A 25909-nucleotide genomic window follows, 5' to 3' on the forward strand; every position below is an offset into this window, starting at 1 on the left:
ATTGGATCTCTCGCCAAGTTACAACGAGTGCGAAGAACAAAAGAATCTATTATGCGTGTATCTACGTCGAATAAAAGACGCGGGACACGCTATCATATGGTATGTATACCGTTAAAAGGATTCGAAACGTAAGCGCAAAATAGGACAGCTGCCAACAAGGAAATATAACACCTAAAGTGACACCTACGATATCGATTAGCTTATCACTTTGCGGAATCACTTGTGAGCAATTAATCGTGGCAAACGGTTATCGTAAAAAAAAAATAAAATAAAATAAAATAAAATAAAATAAATAAATAACAGCAAAATCAATCAACATATTCTCGCGCGCGAACGAACAGAAACAATTTAAATACGTTCAACATCGTTTGAAGTTATTCCGAGAAGTTATTTCCGTTCGCACAATTTTTGTATAATGGACTGCTCACAGTCGATTCCAGCTTTAAGCGTCCAGATTCATATTTATGCTAATTAGACATATTAGTAGTTAGATCTAACGGACAAATGTAATAAGTATAATACAACCAGCTGCGCAAAAGACAACGAGATTGTTCCGTACCGGTCGTACCAGCGTCCTTTTGCCAAAGAAGAAGACTAGAATTAGTTTTCTCTTTTTTTCGGCATTCGCGAGATATTTCAACGAAATCGCGCTATTTATTCAAGCTCAGAAATTGTGGTACGCAACAGCATCATCGTCTTCGAATGTACAGGATATTTAAAAAAAATCTATATATAATATATATATGTATATAAAAAAACACGCGTCGAAACAATAAGAGATGATAAGCGATAATATTCACACTCTATCATAAAAAAAAAGAAAAAAAAATTCGTCGGTATCCCTCTCTCTTTTCACATTAACAAAAAACAAATATACGAAAAAAAAATACGTAAAATAAACAGTTTATAAATAAACAATGACATCTATAGATAAAGAAAATATAACAAACAATTTTTTTTCTCACTTCGATTCTACGCGTTCCGCCAGACGGATTCTCATTTCCATATAAATATCATCTTTTCTTTTCGTCTTTTAACCAATATATCGCGAAGAGAATAGGTATAATATATTTAAATTTTGCCAGTAAATTCGCTTACAGATAATACAATGTGATTTACGCTGCATATCCCACGCTCTCGGTATCTTTCTTTCTTTCTGTCTTTCTCGCACACGCATTTTCTCTCCGTCTCTCTCTCTCTTTCTCTCGCTTGCATTCATGCCTAACTCTTCCATCATCACATTCTCACATGTAAACACACAATCATTTTTATTCTCAAGCTAAAATCTCTCTTGCTACTCATACGCGTACATTAAATGTTACTACATTGTTTATCCAATGTTTGAGCCACACTCTATAGTGTTTGTTTTATATTTCTTAATTCGGATAAGAGAAGTCCTCGCGCGGGGGTTTGGATGGGGATGAAGATTGGAGGGAGTAGCTTTTATAAATATCCTTGCTTTTTAACGTTCAAAAAATCGGCCGTGGCCACGCGAATTCAAGAAAGACGTGTACGCGAGTTTGGCAAGTCGGGCAATGTTGTACTACTACTATATAACATATTACTGTGTGTGCTTCTTTTTTCTTTTAACCTCTCAGTAATTATACCTAAACGGTACTATCAATTCGATATAGTACGTCTACGATAGTGGTAAAGATCAAAACAAGTAAATGGCGGAGAGGTAAAGAAGCGGAAAGGAGGAGAGGATGAGGAAGAGGGTAAATCTCGAGAGAGTAAGGGAAGGAGAGAGAAGGTGAGGAAGCGTTATGAGAACGTTATATGATATGATTACGCGTCTCAGTTATTTGGAATAATATTCTATATAACCATATAGAGAGTTGCTGCAGCTAGCTTAGAGATAAGCCGAGAGAAAGCTTCATACGTGGACGGCGCCCGCACAATATTTTTTTTTTTTTTTTTTGTTTAATCTAAAGTTTCCGCCTTAGTATATCCCTATACACTCTTTTGACCCGTGTGAAAGATTCGAGAAGGGACCGATCTCTGATCATTGATCAGGATATATAACGGATGGGTATTTTAATTCGCGCGTAATTCAGAGAAATCTACGCGCGAATTAAATCTGTGACAATATATTTTTCTCACACAGAGCACTTCTTAACGCTAATTTTTAAACAAAAGTCGATTTTTCCTTTGCTTTGAATTACTCGTATACTCTTTGTAAAAATATTAAACGCGAGCAATTGTAAAGCGCATTTGAAAATTTCTCCATTCAAATTATAATTTAAATATATAATCGATTGACAGCTCTCGAACGAGATCTTATCTTGAACAAAATAACCGATAAAAAACAAAAAAAATATTTCTCGAGTCTCTTTCTCTCTCTCTCTCTTAAAGAGAATCGCATAATGACGTAAAAAAAAAAAATATATATATATATACATATACATACATATATATATATATATATATATATATATATATATATATATATATATATATATATATATATATATATATACTGATCCTCAAATCGTCGATCCATTTCTCAAGTCCGACACTGAGGTCGATGTCTGACGTGTATGCGCGCAAAAAAACCGGCGCGACTTTGTAACGTCAATGCCATCCGTTTTATTTGCCGCCTCGCTAGTTAAGATTTAATGTATCGTACGTAGAAACACTAACACGGCCGCTCCATAAATCTCACCGTCCTTGTACTGTACAAACTCCTCCGAGAGACTAAGTTTAATAATTATTATTATTACGCATTACGTATATCTCTAATTTGTCGGACGTATCGGCGCCGCCATCGTCGCAGTACTTGCTGCTACCGCGTCACTTAATAATTAACGGTGTTTGCGGTTATAACATCAAAACATAACTAAGCAATATAATAATGATAATAACTCATAATTCATAATAATAATAATAATAATAATAATAATAATAATAATAATAATAATATGAGTATAAATGCCAGCAGGTTTGCCTTGTAGATTTAAAGACTACAGGGCGGACCTGACAAGCGAATTTCAAAAACAAAATAATAATAATAATATTAATAATGATGATGATGATAATGATAATAATATAATATAATATAATAATAATAATAATAATAATAATTTGTAAATATATATATATATATATAGTCATGTGTTTCTATATAAAGCTTTTCTACAAATAGATACACCGATTTTCTCGGGGCTAATCGCGTCATATTCGTCTTTCTCACTTCTCGATTCCACAATATTATTTTTTTCTTTCTTTTTTTTTTTTTTTTTGTTCCGTATACAATGAGCCGGAATAGATTTAGGCGCGATCATACTTTTCTCTTTTTCGACATTCCGACAAGAACAACCGAAAGATCCTTGGCTACGGCCACGAAATATACAATAATAACGTTGTGCACTCTAAGACACGATAACAGTTTACTTGGAGTGGAACCGATATACGACTAGTACTCTGCGTTGATACCACTGCTTTTCTGTATATCACTGTGTATGCCGAGAGCACAAGCAAGAAATATAGTCTACGCAATACATAATTTAACATATATCGCAGTCATATTGATAAACAATAAAAAAATGCATCTTCGATACAAAAATGATCTGAAAGTAATTAATTATAATTTTTCTATATAAATAATGGAGATTTGTCTTGATTTCAACAAATTTAATTAATATTATTATTAATTATTAATTAATAGTTTGCGATTTGCATCGTATCACGATCAATGTTTCGCGTAATTCAATGTAAAACACATTATAGATAATTATTATTAACGTAATCATGTGTCGTCATTATTACGGAGGATACACTGTTACATCACACTAAAAAGAGACAATGTTAATTTTTTAATCAAACATATACTTCTCTCTCTCTCTCTCTCTCTCTCTCTCCGTCTAAATATTTTAATTGCAATTACACTGAGCGTTTACAATATTCATAAATATAAATAATACCATATTTCTGCAAGTGCTCTCTTCCTACCATTATGCTCAGATTTAATTTCTGCAAAACTGTTTAATCTTACACACGCATATATTACGTTCTACCTTCATTCTTTTTGCGCATTACATGTTAAAACATTATTACGATTACGGTATGTAGGTAGGTACTTCGCTATGCGGGGAGATATTTTTACGTGAGTACATCAGTTTACGCGGATTCGCATACGCAGCTTAATTATTACATTACGTATGGGAATATTATTTATAGTATTACTTTTATAGTTTAGGTAATTAGAGGATAAAGTAGTAATACGAATATACGAGTTTTTTTCTTTCCATTTTTATTTAGATGCGCTTTTATGCTTTGATTACGGACGTCTATTTGTCGGAGCTGCTCGTCATTATGCTGCTTTTATTCAGTTAAATTAATAAGGTGTCTCTTTTCTCTCAATTTACGTACTTGCGTTTAAACGTATCCTAAAATCTCACCGCGCCTAAGCAAAAATTCTGCCTTAGCGCGCGATAAACAGATTTTTCCTTTTCTTTCGTTTGTTCTCATTTTTTTTTTTTTTTATATATATGCATATGTATATATTTATAATATACTTATTACTTTTAATAATATATATTATGTGGTATATTGTGTAGAATATATGTTTTTACGTTGTTATATATTACTAGGCGATCTATGCAATAAATCTTGACGTTAATCTAAAAAGATCTGATATTCTTGCCGCGTATATTTTACGTATATTTTTATTTGTTAAAATCTCTCTTTTGATTAAAAGCATCTTTTTAATGATGAATATAATATATATATATATATTTAATATACATTTATATATTATTATTTAATATATATATTTTTTAAATATGTATATGTATATAAATAATATACAAGGTGTATCCTAAAAAGTTGAAAGTATCGCAATGGGGGATTCGGGATATAGAAATAAGAGAAAAAGTTCACATAAACATATGACCGATATGAGCTTGTTTACAAGTTATAGCTTGTTTTATTTTCCAATAGAGTTAAGATAGCGTAATTGGATATTGATGGATAGACCGTGCTGGTCCTATTGCCTGGCCAGCTCGCTCTCCAGATCTGAATCTACTCGATTATTACTTGCGGGGGCATCTAAAATCCATTGTTTACAAAACACCCATTGACAATGTCGAGATACTTCGTCAACGTGTTGAAGACGATTGCCGGGAAATTCAAGCAATATCCGGAATTATTGAAAAAGTCAGACAATCTATGATGAGACGTGTCGAAGCCTGTATTCAAGTTAGAGATAGTCATTTTGAGCACTTCCTGTGCACAACCGTAATTATCTTAATTCTGTCGAAAAATAAAATAAGCTATAACTTGAAAACACGGTCACATCAGACATATGTTTATATGAATTTTTTCTCTTATTTTTGTGTCCTGAATCTCTCATTGCAATACCTTTCAGGGTACACCCTGTATATATATATATATATATATATATATATATAAATATAATGTATATAAATTGATAGTAAATATAAACACATTATAGTCAGCATTAAAGACAACAATGTGTTAATTTTTTTATCGGTTTTATTGAATTAAGAATAGCGATACTTTGGATAAAATTTAATAAATTTTTTTTTTTTTTTTTTATAAAGAATCAAGACCTATGCATCGATCGCGCTAATATGGAGGAGAAAAAAAATAATTGGGTAATAATTTATATATATTGGTTACCTTTTTCACGTGTTTTACTTTTTCCTTTCTTTCTTTTACGAAGTCTAAGTAAGTAATACCAACAATGGGTTCTATATATATCTATGGAAAGGTCTACCCTGACACCAAATTACGTATTTAATGTACTAAGAGTGAGATACTCGTCCGGTGATGTGGCTCGTGTTTCTAGTACGTATGTGTACGAATGTATGTATGTGTATGTTAAATTTTTTTCTATAACATTTCTATGTTTCTCTCGTTTTCATCAAAGTCGGTATACACTCGTAAACATATACGTGTAATTTCCAACAAAATGCTCATAAGAATAACCGAAGATTGTGCAAACTGAAACAACCGAAAGTAAACGTTATATACACGGAAAAAAAAATTTAGCTGCCATAGCTAAAAATTGCGTGTGGTAACTAGATTTCAGTCGTAATATATAGACGGCGAACATCTTAGCTGCGACACCTATTTATTAGGTGCAACAGCGAACATCTTAACCGTGACACCTATATTTATTAGGTGCAACAGCAAACCGTTTTGCTGCAGTTAAGAAATTTATTTTGCAAATCATGATTAGCTATGATGGCGAAAATTTTTTTTCCCGTGTAAATTATGTTATAGAATCTAACAATCGTAAAATTTCATATAAATGTTACGTTAATGATCAATGCGTTTTGTCTCGCAATGAATATTGATTAAAATATATGTTCACCACGTGTGTACCTGTATATAAGTGTATTCTTGTCTATCAACACGGCAGGATAATCGAGATGATTACCCTTTGTCGAACTCTTGACAAAGTTCGATCGCCAAGTGTATATTGTACAGTTATTATACTATTCATCATGCCTAGAAACAACATTCAGAAAGATTTATGGTATTTTCGGAATCCAATGTGTTTATGTGCTCACGGCATGTCATCTCATCCTCTAGTGATCAAGTGTGTGAATATCGTTTAAATATTTTTGCATTCACGTCCCTTTAATTTGTTCTGTAAAATTTGCGAATTTAACGACGATTTTATTGCTCATGATAGGATATTACTTTTAGTCACGTTGGTAAAAAAATAAATATTCTAAATTTTTTTATTGTGTGTCGGATCTATAAAATAATTTATTATATTCATCAACATTTATTGACAAAAAGTTTCATTTATTGTGATTTATCGAAATTGACGTATATTGAAATGGCTGAAAAAAAAGTTGTTATGTTTCTTCTGTTTACAATTATTTGTAATAAATTTTTTACCTCGAAATCGAGCGTACCCCGAAAGAAAACTCTCTCTGTTTAAAATGCAAATATCCTGTAATATTATATGTATAAGGCCGATATTACGTTTGTCGTGCGACAAGCTTTTTAAGCTCACTGATTAACTAATTTCTAGGGATTCAAGAAATTTTTTATTTTATAGCCAATCAATATGCTTAAAAAGTTTGTCGTACTACAAATATAATATTACCCTTATTGTACAGTTTGTAAAATCAAATTTATTCAATTGTCTATGAATAGATAATATGTATATGTAAGATAAAATTATGTATATATAAGACAGAATTATATAACCATTAATTTTTTTTTTAATAAGAAACTCATATCGTAGATAAAAAAGTTGCATATATCTAATGACTAATCTCTATTTGTTTGACGAAAAACTTAGACATTTTAACAAAGTCGACATTAATAACGTTAACTCGTTTAAAAAGATTCATGCATACTGAATCTGTCAAAATAAGTGTTTATGGTTATAAAAAAAAAAAGGGTGTATGCCAGTTATTTATAATTTGAGCTCGATATCGGAAGAGGATATCGTAAATATTTGTCCGCAATCGCGCGAGAGACATGTTGTTCGTTGTTACCTCAAGAAGGTCGCGAGTTTTAATCGCCTCTTTCAATTTCCATTAGATCGTACGAAGGAAGCAAAACATTTGCGTATGACTTTGAAGATGAAATGTTTCAACATCGAGAACGATAAGGCTGTTTCCTCGAAATAGCCTCGTCGTTTTCTTCTTCCGGAACGACGATTTGTTCTAATACAACAGAAGAAGATATAGCTGAATTGAGGAACTCGCATATCACGACAAAGTAAGCGATCGCTCGAATATCAGCTAAATCTTCACTGATCTCTTCATCGTCATACAATTGGATGCCTGGAGATTTGCTCGTTCGTACAGCTTGATTAAATTACTTCCTTCTTTCAAGGTTCAATCAATTAATGGATTAATTAGCGTCGTCGTAGTTGATAATTCGATTGGCCGTACGACCATTAATTCTTCAGTTTTGGCTCATTTAACTAGTCTACTCACCGCTTCGATATAATAATTGGCTCCGTCCATGGCAGTATCGCGCCAATTCGTGTGTTCGTCGTATGCGATAATGGCTCATTGTGTAGCACCCGATTAACAATATACATTATACGTTCTAGGAATCAGTCACAGGCTGAACCCCGAGGCGATTTCGCTCTACGGGGGCTAGCCAAGTAAGTACGTAGCTGGGGGATAGGGTGCGGTCACATTCTCTATCTGCTTTCAGAGTTCTTTCTCTAGTGTAATGTCTACGTAATTTTTTCTTTCTTGCGTAAAAAAAGAAATAAAAGGGAGAACCGACTCAGCAAGGCATTCGTCGTACCTTTCCCTGCCCGGAGAAGACTGCCGCGCTCCGTGTGTATCTTCCAGAATCTCTTAAATTCTCGCCATCTTCTACCTCGATGCAAGACCGGTGACCACGAAGTTCTCTGTTTGCGAGCTCACTGGCACACCAAAGAAGATCGCAAAAATCTTTTGCGTCGGATGTTTCGTACCTGTTTCTCGCGTGTGAAGGTGAAAGGAGAGGAACTCAGGATCATCTTCTTACGTAGCCGAGCTTACCAACTACTTCGCTTCGGAGTCTTCGTCCAGGCCACTCCAGTCTCTTGTGTCTTCCTTAAAAGAAAGAGAGTCGGCTCAGTAAGGTATCCTATGTGGGTACCTTACTGACTGCCTTCAGAAGATCGCTTTGCGTCTTTTCCAGGCCGCTTACGTGATGCTGCTGCTGGTGCTGAAGGGCGGCGCTCTGTTGCTCCTGCTGCAACTTGGCCTGTTTCTCCGCCTGCTGTTTCTTCATCATGTCTTGCTCCTCGCGCTCGCGTCTGGCCTGCTCGTTGATCTCCTTAACCGCTCTCAACTCCTTTTTCAGCTTCATTCGCCGATTTTGGAACCAGATCTTGATCTGTCGTTCCGTTAGACAGAGCGCATGTGCAATCTCTATTCGTCGCCGTCGCGTCAGATAGTGATTGAAGTGAAATTCTTTTTCTAATTCCAGTGTTTGGAACCGCGTGTACGTTTGTCGACCTCTGCGCCTCGGGCAGCCGTTAGGACCTGAAAATGTTAACAAATCTAATTTTTGAGTTTCTGCCCTCGATAGTCTTCAGATTTTTTTTAAACACGACGAACTGAAATGTTAATATGTAAACAAATTGACGCGCTGGTGAAGATGAGATTGAAAATATTCTCTCCAAATTGTTAAATATCTAAAAGATTTTTTGCTTCACATTTATTAGCGTCACATATTCGTTGAGAAATATATTTTAATAATTATACATGTATATGTATATATATATATATATATATATATATATATATATATATGTGTGTATGTAAATTAATTATAATACTTTCTATAAATATAGAAAGTATAAGAAATACATATTTAATTATTTATATATATATATATTTATTTATTCCATATTTCTCTATAAAAAAAAAGATTATATTAAATAAATTTTATGCTTTTGAGATAACATTTTATTACATAACAAAAAAGTTATCTCTTTAACCGTGACAGCAATCTTTTGTTAACTATCATAACAATACTCTTTTTCTCTGCTCCCCAATGAACCATAACCACAGGTGCTCTCTACACTCTTTTACAAATCTAAACTCTCTCCTCACTTTCTCCCGTCAAAAGAAAAAAAAAAAACGCTCTTTATTGCAAGGCTAAAAAAAAGTTAAAAGGAGAATGAGTAACAATAGATAGTATTTGGGAAGCTCCTACTCTTACACAACAAACCCTTTCTAATGTTGTTTTATTAGCTTTAACTTTCTCCAACAATTTTTACCATAAAGAGAGATGCAAGCGATTTTTGTTCGACATTTAGAGTTAAAGAATCGGTTAATCGCAGATTGTGCGATTATGTGACAGTTAAATGTAATTAAATAACTCAATACGGAGAATCATTATTGATATTAAAATATAAAAAAAAACAATAATAATTAGATAATAACTCTTATTAATGCTAGTAAAATAAATTTAAGGAGCTACATTTGAAACGAGAGAGAGATTTTTTTATGCGCTATAATATCGGTAATAATGTCACTGCTGAATTTCGAACATATTTTTGCAATCAATTCGAAGGTAACTTCACTTTTAGTTGTCGTTACGGACGAAGTGCGTCTCTTCCGAGGATCGAGCTAAGGAACCGGTTCCTTAGTGCAAAGAGAGGACAGCTATAATACCATCATTTGCGAAGCGACGCTGAGTGACCATATTATTGGCTCGTGATGAAGCAAATACGTGCTACTGACCAATAAAAGATAGCAAGACTTTTCGTTCCCCCTTATTTCACGACATTGTGTAGATACCTTAAAGAAATGAAAAAATTAAATATTGTATTGGTAAAATCAGACTTAGCGTATTAGTCATTGTTGGAATTCTCGGAAGAAGGTAACAATTAATTATCTGAGACATTTTATTTAGTATAAGATAGAAATCTCTTTCTTTGTATCAAAACTACGCGGTTTAATTATAGGGCACGATATTTTCTATTAGAAATAAAAAAATTAAAGCGCGTACGATAATTACATTTCCGTTAGAATGTAACTCTAGATGGAAAAATCCGTCGTAAAGAAAAATATATCGTACACGAGAGGCATACATTCTATAAATACACATCTATTTCCGTAAATAAATATAAACCTGAAACATAATGATATTCCTAAAAAGACAGTAATGCTATTCATGAGATCGATTAGCAAGCAATAGCGATTTACGCTGAATTTATAGGCACACGTGATCTGCTTACACTTCGCGGATTAGAATATATCGAGGAAATTGGTTTAACAAATTGCGAACGTGGGGAATTATCCTACGACAGATTTAAATGTAGCGGCGCCGTATTTTCCATCTCCTGTCATAACGATCGGTCGTGCCGGTGGCGCTCGAATGACACGCACGTGCGCAATTTCCGATGCAGGATGACCCATGAAATACGTATCGCTCCGAGCAGAAAACTCTTGGAGAATGCGGAGAATGCTGATATTGAATTCAACATGGCCGTTCTCGCCGGTGCGGTCCGAGCTTCGCGCTCGCGCTCGTCAGTATATACGTACGTACGTGTGTACGTACCTGAATCAGCGACCGCACACTCGCAAATTCCGCTTTTTGCGTATGTGTAGATGGCCGTGGATCCGTATTCGTGCGAATCAACACGGTTTTTAGCGGCGTAACCGTGTGCGTCAGTTTGGCACACGTACATACATATCCGCTGCAGCCACCATGGGGTGGTTACCGCTTCGAAGCCCGAAGGGTGGGACATAGGTTACCTTGGCAACCAGAGGGGAAACCATTCCATCCTCCTGGCGGCATATCACGCGAGACAGGCCAAGCCTAGCAGAGCCAGAAAACTCTCTCTCCTACCATCTCGACCCTACGCGAAAGACCTCGCCGCCGCGTTCGTACGTCGCTCTTAGGAAGACGGGTGAACTTGATTGCGCCCACTCCATTCGCCATAAATATGGCCCATCGGCGAAGTGCTGGCGCGGGCATTATCAATAATTTCGACGCGGAGAACTAATGCCGGGGTGTGCCAGAATTTATTTGGCGAGAGAATAAAGTCACTGAGAGATGTGACGATGAGACTTATCCCGAGCGCGTATCGTATTCATTCGACGCGAGAATAATAAGAAGCTAAGTTTCTTCAAACGCAAAATATTTTCAAGGAATGCGACAGCTCACGCCATTTCATTCACAACATTTTTTTCTCTATACATAAAAATGTAAAAAATTCAGAGGCTTTCTATGCAATAGAGCTTTATCATTGATTGAAAAATATAGACGCGAAATATATAAGCGTTAATTAGCGTTTTGTCGCGAATAATTCAAAGACAAATAAATTATAGTCAATTGCCGGTGGTTCATTGCCACCCTACAGAAGGGCGGCATAATGGGACGCGCACACAGGAATACGCCATTACGGATGGCACAGGCCTGTGTCTAATTACGGTCATATACTAAGTTTAATATCTGCTTTAGGTCTGCTTTAGCACGCGGTCCGGGATTTGGGGAACAATTGCGGATATTGTGGAAGTTTGTCATGTCCGCTGTTTCTATAAGGTATGCTACGCATCCCTATAGATTTAATCAAATCGTTTTGGCCTACGCCATTTTTTTTTTAAATGGCTCTATCTAAAAAATTTATTGCCTCCTCTGTATGAAAAAAATGAAACGACGAGTAGCATACGTATTCTATTTCTTCGATATTTCAAGCTTTCGACAAAAACTCTAAATAGAACACGATTATTCCATTTTTATAAATAATCTATCCGCGATTTTTTTCCAACCTCGATTTTGTATCTGTCACTGTTATATTGTACATGAGGAGCGCAGGCTCCCACTTTACATCATCGAACGCTATGCAAATGTTCGATTTTTACGAAACGATTTATTAATACGATCAACGATTTATCATCTCTATATACGTAAATGGATCGGTGCTTTTAGATCTTGACTTGTGACTTATTAATCAACGTCACGCACTATCGCGCCAGAATGCTTCGATTAAGCGCCGATTAAGATCGCGCTCTAAACATTCCAGAGGATAGCGTCGTGTGGGAGCGCGTGTTCTAAGATTAGCCGGCTCCTAGACTATCAATCGCGGCGAAAAAAAAATTTTCGAGCGAATGTAGCATTACAAGGCAGTCCAGCCGATTCGTCGGCCGAGAAATGTTACCTGCAACCGAGTCAGATAGATCTCTGCGATGGCAGCATCGCGATGGCGTTGCCGTTTAGATTTGACAGCACCTGCAAATCGCGGGCGGGGGGGGAGGGGGGAGGGAGAGAGGGAGGAGAACCCTCGCGTTCTCAGAGATGCGTCGCGTTGTACGGCCTGAAATTCTCTTTGTTCGACCGCCGGAGAGACGATGCGTGAGCCCCTCTCATAGCGATCCATTCATAAATATCTCAAAACGGCTTAATTTCGCGACGTTGCGGGCGAATAAAATCTCGAGCCGGTGAAAAATGTAGACAGTTCGCCAGATGAAGGGGAATGGCGGATAGACAGGGGAGAGGAGGGTGAGGGACGAGAGAGGAGATACCGCGTAGCCACGACCCACGGTTCGCTTGATCGCCGGTCTCGGGGTCACTGCAGCCTCTGCCAGAACGATAGAGTTGGGCGATCGAGTAGGAGGCATGTTGAAGGAAGAGGAGGGAATAGAGGTGGAATGTGACTCTGCGAAAAAAAAAAACGGCAAAGAGAGAGAGAGAGAGAGAGAGTGAAAGAGATATGTAAAGGAACGAGAGAAAAGATGGAGGAGAGTGCCAAGCGTGGAAAAATGTCCATGATAACTCCGCCGTCCCGATTTCAAGTCCGGGCGCGATTTACATGGCTAATCCGCGCACTTTTTCTTACCTCTGCATCTCGCCAGGTATCCGGTTCAATTCTAATTCAAGGCCGATTATTCAGCTTCGCTAAGCATGTATATGTATATAGATAGACATCGTTGTTTTATCCGATGGTTGTTGATTAAACTCTTTTTTTTTTTTTTACATGCTCGATTTGTTGCGATGCTATTATCGCGAAATTGCAGTTTGTTATCGAGAGCATAACCGGCGTGAAAAATTCAAATCTGACAACCGATCAGTTGCTTTGCAACTGACAGCGCCATGATTTTTCTATCGTAGTATCGTGAAAAAAAATAATACAATATCTCCGACGTTTATTACCAATAGTCGAATAGTACGTGAGTCCGACATTACGTCGTATTCGACGTCATTCGATAATTTTACAATTCGGATGTATACTCGGAGAATAAATTGTTAAGAGATTGTTTATTAGAGTATATCAATGACGCATTTTCCTTTCGAAACAGTAATCGCTATTACCAATACATTTTCACAAAATGCAACGAGATTTAAACGATTATCTAATCTCGAAATCAAATAAAAAAATATTATTTTTATTATCCATTGATTCATTGATCATAAATTCTGTCGCCAAATTATTCTACTCTAGCATTTCACTTTTTTTTTTTCAAATCCAGGAAAAGACGAGCTTTAAATCCGATCTCACACTATAAGAATTATTCTAAAATTCTTAATACGGTTTATACATAACAATTGTAAGTTAAAAGATGTAATTTTCGAAGTAGTTTTCAGTGTAGTTTTCAAAGAGAAGTTCCTTACGGATATCGTGAAGAATATATCACAAGTTTAAACCCAAAGACTTAAAAGAAATATGGAGAAGATCAGATTATTCTATGTAATATTAATAAAAGACTTAATAGCATCTTTATATAAATAAAAACCAAATGAGCTAAACTCTAGAATGAAAATAAAATTGTTTTTCATTATCAAGCTTAGCGAGAAGAATCGAAATCGCATGGAAGCGCGCACGAGGCGAGCGGTTGACATTTAAACGCCTCTTTAGATTTACGACGATCTGGCCCTATTGCCGCTATTACGGTACAGCAGTCTCTACCAGCTATTTTGTCCCAGTCAAAATGAATGACTATTCGATCCACTTGAAGTGACTGCCACTTTTCGTGATCCAATCCTGGAATCTTCAGACGATTTTATCAAATATTTCTTTCGCAATGGTATACAATTAATAAATCATCTACGTAATGTGGCTAATTAAGAAAGCGAACCACATAAAATTTGCGTCTGCGATATAATTATACATACATAGGTTGGCACATAATTCAAGAACATTATCAAATGTCATTTCTGGAAGAATGCGCCGCTAATAGATTCATGTCATGTAATTAATTGAAATGAATTAGCAATGTATTAGCCATCAATTCTAGCTAATTATGATCAACTCATTTTTTTTTCATTTTTATTATGCTATATTATTGTTTAATAAATGTCTTAGAAATTAATGTATTGCTACGTACATTCATGAATAAATTGTTAAAATAGTTTCATAAATATATATATATATATATATATATATATATATCACACATCTTCTTTACTCGAGTATATAATGATAATTTTATTAAATTTTTTGCACATTGCTAATAATTTTACTATATATTGAAAAAGAGATATCAAACATATATAATTATGAAGCTCATAAAGTTTATTTAATATATAATCTTTTTTATACATTCAATTGTACATCAATCTTTTTCTCGGCTTTACTGCGATTGTGTGCAATTACGACTTGCTCCCTAACTCTTACGTAAAAACACTATTTTTACATACGCCGCTTACATATATACGATGTTATGGATATAAAAAAGAAATAGGCATTGATATTATGAGAACAATCTGAAGAGTTTTCGCCGATTTAGAAACTAGAGCATTCTCGTGCTGCGATTGGTGCCTGCAGTGGCCGACCTGACACTGACATTAACCACCATGAAAGCAATTTATCGCTTCCTCAGTTATTACATATATGGCGGTACGAGCCCCACAAGTAGTTTGCGAGGATGTCACATAACATGTATATATATATATAATCTTATTTTTCTTAATTATTTGATCATTCATCCAAATCTAACCGCATATATTCGATCATAAATCGATTAATATAAATTAAGAAATACATTTATAATCTGGAGAAAAAGCGTCTCAAACAAATCCGCAAGTACGCGCAGATATTTGTATTAAATGGAAAATAACGCGAGCCGCAAAGATGATCCGTCTGGAAGCTGGATACACAGGTGCGCGCGCACGCGTAGCGTCCATCATGACCGGCAATAGACTTAAATCCTGATTGGTTGGACAGCTAGTTGGAAATTGTGTGCGAAGCGCACAGGTACGCCAAAGGGAATATTTGGAAGGGCAAAGGCAGATCCATACCTGTATATACATATATATAGATACATATCTCCCATAACATGCATACATACATATATATATATATATGTGTGTGTGTGTATGAGGATTCTCGTATATATACATCGGGCGCGGCAATAAAGGATTCCGACAAGGATGGATGGTGAGAGGGGGAAGTTCGCTCCATTGTTCCCGGCGGAACCCAAACGCCATCCATAAGGGTGCCTCCCATTATCCGGTGTGTATCTACCACACGCGCACGCTTCGGCGTGCTCGCGTGTTCGTGCATACACGGAGAATACGCAGGCTCTCGTCCACCTAAAGATCGAATGTAGCCAGATGCGTGGCGCGGCGGTGCCTTTCACGGCGTGTGTAGCGCGGTATCGTACCTACATGGCGGTCAATTGTGCCGCCACGGCACAATAAGAGCTCTAATCTCCCACGAAATTGTAAAGTCGAGAAGGAAAATTTATAAGAAGGGTCCAGAGAGTCTTGCACTGATAGAGGGTATCTTGAAAAGCGAGCTGCGCATATTTCGCGGATTTGGAAGAGATATAGAATAAACTGCTGTAAAAATTCCTCTCCGCTGATATCTTTTCAATTATTCTACATGTAGATTAATGCATCACTTTTAATATTCAACCTTTTTAATTGTCAGATTAATTTAATTTATGGATTTAGAGAGATAACGTTACAAAAATCTCGTGCAGAGAATATTCATATATGATACACTTCTTTATGAAAACGTGTAGAAAAATAAATTGATATTATCTTTTTATTCGTTATATTTATATCTAAAACGATATTAAAGAATTTTTCATTAATCCTTATGCCCCGGGTTTATGGAAGATGTCAAATTTCGTACGACACATCCGCTGTCACGTGCGCGATATGTGCGCGAACGTGTAGATAATACGCAAATATTTATAATTGAATGCCCGTGAACGAGGTGTAAACGTCACAATAACTTTTATCAAATCGATAACTCATCCATACGCGCCGAAGAACTGGCTATCTTCCGTATACATATAATGTCATATTGCTCTGACACGCTTAGTATGCTTAAAACTGCTAAAAGTTTATCAAATAGAATGCATGATGCATATTCCGAAAATTCATTGCACGATCGGCAGCGTAATTTTTTTAATTAAATAAATATATGTCGCGTATAATGTGCATTAATTGCATTATTTGCTCCTCTATAATGTGCACTAATTTAGTTTGCCTTAGCAAAGAAATCTTCGGCAGTAGTTGACGGCAACATCTTCAGCAATTCTCAAAAATAAACCTGTCGGCAAAGCGCCAGGCTCGAAATACGCGTAATCTCATCCGCAGGGCGAGAGGGCCGATACGAAACGAGATTAAATTTTAATTTTACAATAAAGAATAAAGTATTAGAATGTCGTTGGCAAACATTCTTTCCCCTCTTAAAACTCGTAACGGAGGCTTGCTACCCTCTATATTCTAACTAACGGCTTCCACCTTCACCTCCGACAGGGCAACAGCGCGAACAGCTACCCCCATGGAACCCCTAAGACTCTAATTACGGCCTTACATCTCCCACCATTTCTCTCCCTCTCTCTCTCTCTCTCTCTCTCTCTCTCTGTTTCTCTATCACGCCCTGCAGCGCCCTTTTCGACTATTCTCATATTTTCTGACACTCCCCGTGTTACCACACTCCACTACAACCCACCCCCTACGCCATTACATGCAAATGCCACGGTTGTCTCTTTCCGCTAATAAAAGTCGTGCCCGTGCAATTTAGAACATCCGACGTTAGGCGCTATGGCTTCCGAAAGATACGAAACGAGACGCGGAATAAGTCTAGAAAGACAGCGAGAGAGACTCGGTGAGGATTATTACTCATTAGTAGAGTTGAAAGTAAAGACGAGGAGCAGACTTTATGCAACTCGAACTCGATGAGCAAAATAAAATAAAGAATTTTTTTTTTTTTTTTTTTTTTTTTCAAATTGTATATAACATATATAATTGTAACTAATATTATTTTATGAAAATAATAAAAGCAATAAAGAACTTTTTTAAGAATTAAGAAACAAATATATATATATATATATATATATATATATATATATATATATACTTTAAATTTATATATTAATATTGATGACATTCTAAAATAAAATTTGATATATGCAATTATATATCATCGAACTGAACATTATTAATTTGGATATATAAGAAAAGTATCGAATCAAACCTAGTTTAGACGTATGAATATGTAGTAAGAAATGGATCCACATAATGTTTAATCAGAACACGTTGCGGCTTTACGATATTAACTAACGTCACGTACTCTCCTTTATCCTTTTCCAACCTTCTCCATCGAGAGGGTAATTCGATCTGAACTCTTAGTGAAATGCTGAAAAATCTTTCGATCGCTTTAGACTTTATAACTTTTTATAAACTACTAAAGAATATACATATACATGATTGTCTTGTACATCAATATATATATATTTTTTTTTTAAGGATTATATACATATAAGCAAAATTTAAGATTTTATGAAATCGTAATAACCTTAGTATAATGTAAAAGCGATAGATTATCTAAAAATCTCACCTAACTCTATATTCAAATTGATACTTGATCTATATATCAAGAAGAAGTATCACGGAGGAGTATGACTTGCTGCTGATAACAACTCAATCAGACTGCTAAACTTGTCACTCTATGACCTTCGCTTCCATTAAAATATATTTAACTAACAGATCTTCGCGCGTTTATTGAGTCTGATGGCTTGTAATATTTCTATTGAGGCTAAAAATGCGAACGTCATGAGTATAACGTCTCCAGATATATAGAAATACACAATATTCTTTGATTTTATGCCAAGAAAAAGAGTATTCTTCTTCTTACATTCCTATAAAATGTATCCGAGAGTGCCAGGTATATAACAGATATATCTTCGTAGTTTGTGCGTTTAGTGTATCAAAAGCTTCCGTGAGACAAGGATCCTGCAACGCATCTAATAAATTGTATGCAAACACCACTGTGAATTATCTTACTTGCTCTGATTGTGAGACAGAAGACTTAAGGAACTCGAAGAAATTATCGCTTAAAATGTAAGACAAAATTCCCAATTTTATTTATCATACGTGTTCTAATTTTAAATAATTAAAATTCAATAATTAAGTCTCTAGGGTACTGCGCAATTTTAATCAATAATATTCAAATGTTGCGTTTCAAATCCTTTTATCGAAAAATTTTCGAAAATTTTTAGAATCGGAAAAAAAGAAAACGTTACTCTTAACGTTCATCGGTGAAAAAAATCTGTAATGTTTATCTGCCTATAGAGATAATCTGTAATTAGAGAACCTTCACTGGGCAAACATACGTATATAACAATAGCTGCAAGATAAAAGAACTTTTTCTCCTCCAACAGAAAGAGAGAGAGAGAGAGAAAGAGAGAGAGAGTAGCTCTTTTCCTCCTCTCTCATACTTTCGTACACACGCTTCCTCTTGGATCCTCTGGTTCAACTTGGACACATGATGCGAACAAAGGGGATTTGCGCGCACATGCGCACTCGATTCCACAGCACTGGTAACGATTCTAGCTACTGTTATAAGCCAGCACACCCTCCAAGTCCTCTCTCTTTCTTTCTCTCTCTTTCCCTTTCTCTTGCTTTCACCTCTCTTCTCTCTGGCCGTCTATGGTACTTACTCGACGCAAGGTGCTGGTGTAGCTTCTACACACACACGATGATAAAATAGTGCGCGAATGTGTGAATGTGGTATACGTCAAACGGAGGCGCAAGAGATGTGCATCTCGATATTTGAGAATCATAACGAAATACTTCTAATCACGTGCAAAGATATGAAGAAGAAATTCACGTATGCGCGCACGAATTATACCACTGACAAGATATATATCCGTAAGCGTTTCAATTTTATTTATCGTACATCTGTTCTAATTCAATAATTGCTATTCGATAATTAAGTCGAAGATATTGCGCGATCAATATTATGCTGCATAAACATGAATCTCTTCGTGAAAAAATTTTATAGAACGCCAAGCTATTCGCTCTTAGTTTATCAATAAAAGATCGTAGAATGTTATTAATATTTATATATATATATATATATATATATATATAAATATTTATATTTACATAATACAATATTGAAAAAAATATGTACGCAGGTACATATGTTGCCAGGCGGGATTGGAGAAAGCAAGAAAGAAGAAGGATAGTACGTATCTAAACCGTGCGGGATGACACACACAAAAGCTGGAAATAGTGCTCTTAGTTTTTATCGGGGGGGATAACAATTGTGGTAAGCGGTATCAGAGCGCCGCGTGAAACAGTATGCTGATGTACTCTATGCGGTATCTAAATCCCGAATCGTTCTACGATATATACAACTATTTCGTCTATCGTGAAGCTTCCGGAAACTGTTACTATTATCGTCCACGTGTATCTCTTTAAAAGACTGAAATTTATGAAATATTACTGTTTTATCGAGAAGATTTTCATTTTTCTATGAGAGCCTAATTATATACAGCGGGAATAAAAACTTATGGCCCAGAAAGAAAATGAGATATATATGCGGTTCAAATGCGGTTGATTTGAGTAAATGAGTTTATAGAAGAAGTATATATACGCTCATTTCTCTTTATACGCACCGTAAGGTGCATTACGGATAATTAATATCCGGGCAAAAGTTATTTTATTATAACTAACCAGAAACGTAATTCACACGAGTGGATAGCTAAAAGAATAATAGATTATATCGAGATCACCCAGGTCAAACGGATCATCTTACGAACGATTGAACTCCAACGCCTCGAGGCCGGTAACTCTACCTCGTTGGATGAAACGTCGACCGATCCCTTCGAAGAAGTTCCCCTCCATCACACATTGTATAAATAATACGTTCGACAATCAAAGTATCCCATACTACATGGCGTACATACGTTTCGCCGCACGTTAAAATGCAAATGTATATTTCCGGACGTCGATCTCCAACAATTATATGGCGTTGTTGCCTGCGACAAACACACGGGAAAGAGGCGTACGCTATTCGATATTGGCTATCCCCGAGACGTAGATTAAACAGGGAATTCCCTTTTGGGATGCCGCGTCGCCCTACCGTCGAACCCTTAGGTACGCGTCGCGATTCGCCCTCGTCTTCCTCTCCTTCCCTTCCCTTAGGTATACGAGCCCGCCAGTTCTTCCCTCCCTTCCTCTCCTCACCATGAAGATCCACATTGGCTGGAAGGTCTATATCGCCGTCAAACCTGCCCGAATTGCTCGTCGTCATGTTATGCAAACGGCCCACATTTGTTACGATAGTGAGCCCTTCTCGTTCTCCACTACTGTGACCGAGGTAGACGCCGAAGAAGAGCACGCACGCGACGAAGAATGTGTCACGTGGCTATGGCTTACGTCGCGCCCGGAGAGAGCACGTTTTCTCGCCTGGACAAAGTCGTTCCGTATGTCAACGCTATACATTTCCGTAACTATGGACGGGATATTCCCTCCAGCGTTGGGTATGAGCTTTTTCATTCTCTATCTTTCTCTCTGCGAAAATATGAAACACCTTAAGAATCCCGCCGGCTCCTTTATATCCATCGCCTCTCCGCTCATATAATGATTATACTCCAAGGATGATGATGCCAGTAATGGCATCGGAATAACCCTGTCTTAATCCCCCGCATTATCGCGAATATATTAGCCACCAACGAATTTCTTCGTGTAAAAAAATTTTCAAATACGAGGAACTCGCGAGTGATAATGCGGCGTAAATTTTATGTTATATATATATATGACAAAGATCCGAGATATATTAATTATCAGAAACGATAGAAAGCAAATATTATATATAAATTAAATGTAAATTAAAATATGTTAAAGAGAAAGAATTTCTCTTCGTTTCGATATCACAATATTGATAAAAAGGTATCAGTGATACGTAGTATACATTTTAAAACATCTATCTCAACGTGTCGCAGACATCGCTTCACAAATAAACGATTAATCCAAAATATCCGCGAAATCATTTGCGTAGGCTGATTATTTTCTGGCATTTTATATTTATATTGTTGTGACTTTTTTGATTTTTTCTTCTACACGTATTTTATTAGCTCCACCGTTGATTATTACATTTTCTTAATTTATTGGAACATTATCTATTTCAATAAATTATTACTCGACATATGTACGCGACACACACACACACACACACACATATATATATATATATATGTATTAATATTTACAAAAATGTGTTTTGATCAAAATGTTCGAAATACATACTAACATTATTGGAATTGACACGAGTACACTTGTGGATTAATTTAAAAAGCCGACACACACTACCCAGCGATAAGTGCACTCTGCGAACGCTGTTTGTTTGAAATAATTTAATGAGATTACAACGACAGTCGTGCAGATAATGATATCGTTGTTTAGAGTTCCATTTGACGCCATAGCACTCCATTAAAGCGATAGTTCATTCTTTGATCAATGACTCAGAAAACCTGCCTTTCTCTAAACTTTATTCATGATGATGAACTTTACTATAGATATGCTTTAAAGTTATGATTTCACATATAAAAAGTACATAGAAATAATTTTATAATTTATTGATATTTATTATCATCTATTTTTAACTTTAATTTTTATATATTTTTTCTGTATATATATCCTTTTTTTTTTTTAATAAAGTTTTAAATCAATGAGTAACGTTATGCTGAGAAGCGACACATTCTCAAAATGTCTTGTCATCAGTATTTTTAAACAGAAGATCGAAATGGAAAATTTTAATTCAACATCGTTGTCATCTACTTTATTATCATTGATTCATGATTAAGCAAATTAATCGCTTGTCAAGCAATGATATTTTGATACAACGATTCAAAATATGTTCATTCATGAGTACAATTATTAACACTTCTCTGTAAATTAATCTATGAAATCACTTTTTTAATAAAAATGTTTCATAATAAACGAAGCAAGCGAATTGCAGATAGTAATGATAGCATTATTGTCAGGATATGATAAAAAAATAATAGCAATATAATAAATAATACTAGATTGTATGATTATTTTCAATTGATTATAGAATTGTCAAATGCGAAGAAGTGATTTATTATATATGTGTTATTTGAAAGCGAAAAAGGTGTCTTGAGATAAAAGCAACTTCGATAACTTTGATATAATATACGTCTCACTCAGAAGTTAAAGGGTTGTATAACAAAATCTTGTTCACCCGATTGTACGATTTGGAGATTTTTAAATCAACTCTGACATATAAAAAAAGGAAATAAATAAATAAAAAAGGAAAAATGCCGATGCGCGTGACGTCCTTTGTAAACGCGATGCGGTTGATTTTTGTGTTAGGATACGATCAAAGCCTTTACTTTCACTTGGCTCAGCGTGAAGCAACGCCGTGATTTACACGATGGAAAAAATCTTAAATTGTTAAGCATCAGCTTTTGTTCTTCTTCACGGTATTCAGGTAAAGTTTTACGATAGCGAGGAAAAAAAATAGGCAATACGCGACAAAGAGTGAAAATTTCAACGATAGACAAGAGTCAATTTTTGGAAGAGTTAAAAACTGAAAAAAGAATTTTATTGTACAACTGCGTATCGTAAAATTTCTTTGATAAAGCAAGGAACATTATGATGAATCATAAAATAGATATTTACAATGGATATTTACAATGAATATATTCAAAGCAAATATATTTAAAAACAAAATTCTTTTTTAGAATTTAACAATAAATAATGCTCGGAAATAAGTGACATTAAAATATAATTAAAAATTTACAAGATTGGAGAGAATATTAAATGGACAAAATTTAGCTATAGACTACATACTTTTGTCCCCCAGAATATCCGTTTCTGAAAGAAATTTACAAATATATATCATTTCGCTTTCTTACAAATATCTTCTTATCGCATAATAATTGTCTGATTAACGTTATATTCGTAAATTATTGCGTTACAATTTTCTTTCGATAAAACGCGGCGACAAGATGTAAAACCTTACTCGTTTCTCAGGTTGAGCATTGTATCAGTCAAATCCTCGGGAATCGTTCCGATTTCGAATACCTTACGCTTACGCGGTAAGATATCGTTTCAGGATGGCCGTCGCGTATAAACGTTATACGCGATATTTCGGAATCGACCGATCGGACCTGAGAATTTGACTGGTGTGATGGCTTCGGCACGCGACATAACGGAATTACGCGCCGTCGCCGTCGCCGTCGCCGCCGCCGTATGACCATAAAATAAACGTTCGGGGTGGCGCAGGCCAAACCTGCGGCAGCATATAAACACTTATATAACGGCAATTAAACTGCTTTTAAGGCCCATAAAACTGCAGTTTCAATAATCTCTGTGACAACACGATTCTGACCTGTCTACGGAAGCTTGGCTTACCTCGGAAGACGTCACGCTCTCGTCATACACTGATAAAGAAAATTTTGGATCGTTGTCCTCCCCGTGCATCCCCACCCGCCTCACGAATTTCTTTCCGATCGATTCCACGTCCCACAAAAGTTCCCTTTACGAGCCGCTTCGCGATCAACCCTCCGATTTCTCGCGTGTCTCGAAATTCGGGTACAGTTTGTTACACGCGTCGACAGGGAGCGTATATTAATGGCGATGGAAATAAAAAGAATGGGAAGAGATGCCGCGAGTCGATTTATGGGCATAAAACAGAATTTCGGATGAAATTTTCCGGATAAAATTTCGATGGGAGCTATTCTTTTTCTTAGTCAATGTCGGATATACCTGCTGGATGCTGACGCGATCCAGGCGAGGGAGGTAGCGTTCATGTGTGAGAGACGAGGAGAGCCGACGAGAGAGAGAGAGAGAGATCGGAGGCGGGAGAATACGAAGATAGGTCCAGGTAAGGGAGGCAGGGACGATGAAATGGGATAATACCGACGCTGCAGGACGCGGCAGCCATCATCGAATGCTAATGAGGGGTTGGCGGCTTTTGGGGCAGTGGACTCTACCCGCCGTTGTCGGCGCGCGGGATCGGTCTGATTATAAATTATACATTATCTCTTGCTAGTCCCCGTGTACACATAGTAATCCAGCTAGACATTCATGTGCCTGTGAACCTCAATGTCAGAATATGTTCCCGTGCTCGTGAGACAGATTAGAAATTCGTCCTCGCCAGCAATTTCTCGCTTGGTTAACGCGGAGTTGGATATTCCGTTAATCGACAAAATGTTCGTTTCAGTCGAATGAAAATCAGAAAAATTATCTTTGTTGTTGAACTGAAAGAATAGAATACGAAAAAATCTGAAGGAATCTGTCGAATTTTGTATCAGTCGCACACAGGAAAAATGTAAAGCCGTCCTTTAAAAATACAAGTAAAAAATAGAATTAATATTTTCTTAATTTTTAATTAGCGGAAAAATAATTTTGTGAATATAAAAGTTATATGCATCTCTATTGTGACATATTATATTTATACGGCTATTAAGATAGAATTTGTTGTAATAATTAAATGCGATTGACACATTACTGTTACAGATTCTTAACGCCAAAAATATGCTAATATCACGGTTAACAATGGATACAAATATATACCTAAAATAAGTATGTATCGTGAAAATAAATTGTAAAGTCGCGTGAGTAACTTTAATATTTATTTCAGTAATCAATAAGCGTTACAATACAATCGAATAAAAATTCATACTATTCTTATATTCAAAATTATACTTCCCGAAACCTAGACAATCGGTAAAAAATGTATTCTGTTCTTTATTTATTTCTTCTTTTTCAGAGAAATATCAGTTTCTTATCTCTCGATTGTACCATAAATAACTGGATCCTTGTATTTCTAGATGCAACCAATTTTAATGAGATGCGACCTTGAAAGACAAGTTTGAGTCATTTACCGATTCGAGAAATCTCAGAGTATAGCATTCACATATTAATCACATGAATCATAGCAAAGAGTATAGAGTCACGAGTAAAGAAAAGGATTTTAAGAGCACTTCAACTGAATTCATACATGCGATAAATGCAGTAGTACTACAAAAAAAAAAAAAAAAAAAAAACATTCTATTCTGTTCTATTCTACCATAATAAATTTTATTATTTTACGATTTTGATTTTAATTGTGAGGACTAATTAAAATAATATATTTATTGAGATAGTATAAATCTATAATTTTTAACATTTTCCATTTTTATTTTTATTGACTATGCATTATTATTTTATCATTCTTCAATTTATTATTTTATCAAAATTTTTTCTA

The 25909-nt window shown here is 35.7% G+C and overlaps 1 protein-coding gene across 2 annotated transcripts in view; it reads right to left on the reverse strand.

Annotated features, from left to right (window-relative positions):
- Window positions 1–5345: 5345 nt before the first annotated feature.
- The window catches only part of LOC138933520 (homeobox protein abdominal-A homolog), a 28225-nt gene continuing 7661 nt past the window's right edge, over window positions 5346–25909 (reverse strand). The window contains exons 3-4 of one of the 2 annotated variants that reach the window (XM_070296280.1): window positions 8644–8981; window positions 5346–8546 (exon numbers count right to left, since the gene is read on the reverse strand). In XM_070296280.1, coding sequence (XP_070152381.1) covers window positions 8496–8546; window positions 8644–8981 — 389 coding nt within the window. In that variant the 3' untranslated portion in view covers window positions 5346–8495. The other variant, XM_070296279.1, reaches the window with a different exon arrangement.

The sequence above is a fragment of the Polyergus mexicanus genome, unplaced genomic scaffold (assembly GCF_030449975.1).
Source record: "Polyergus mexicanus isolate NDT 795.1 unplaced genomic scaffold, iyPolMexi1.0 SCAF_5, whole genome shotgun sequence".
NCBI lineage: Eukaryota > Metazoa > Arthropoda > Insecta > Hymenoptera > Formicidae > Polyergus > Polyergus mexicanus.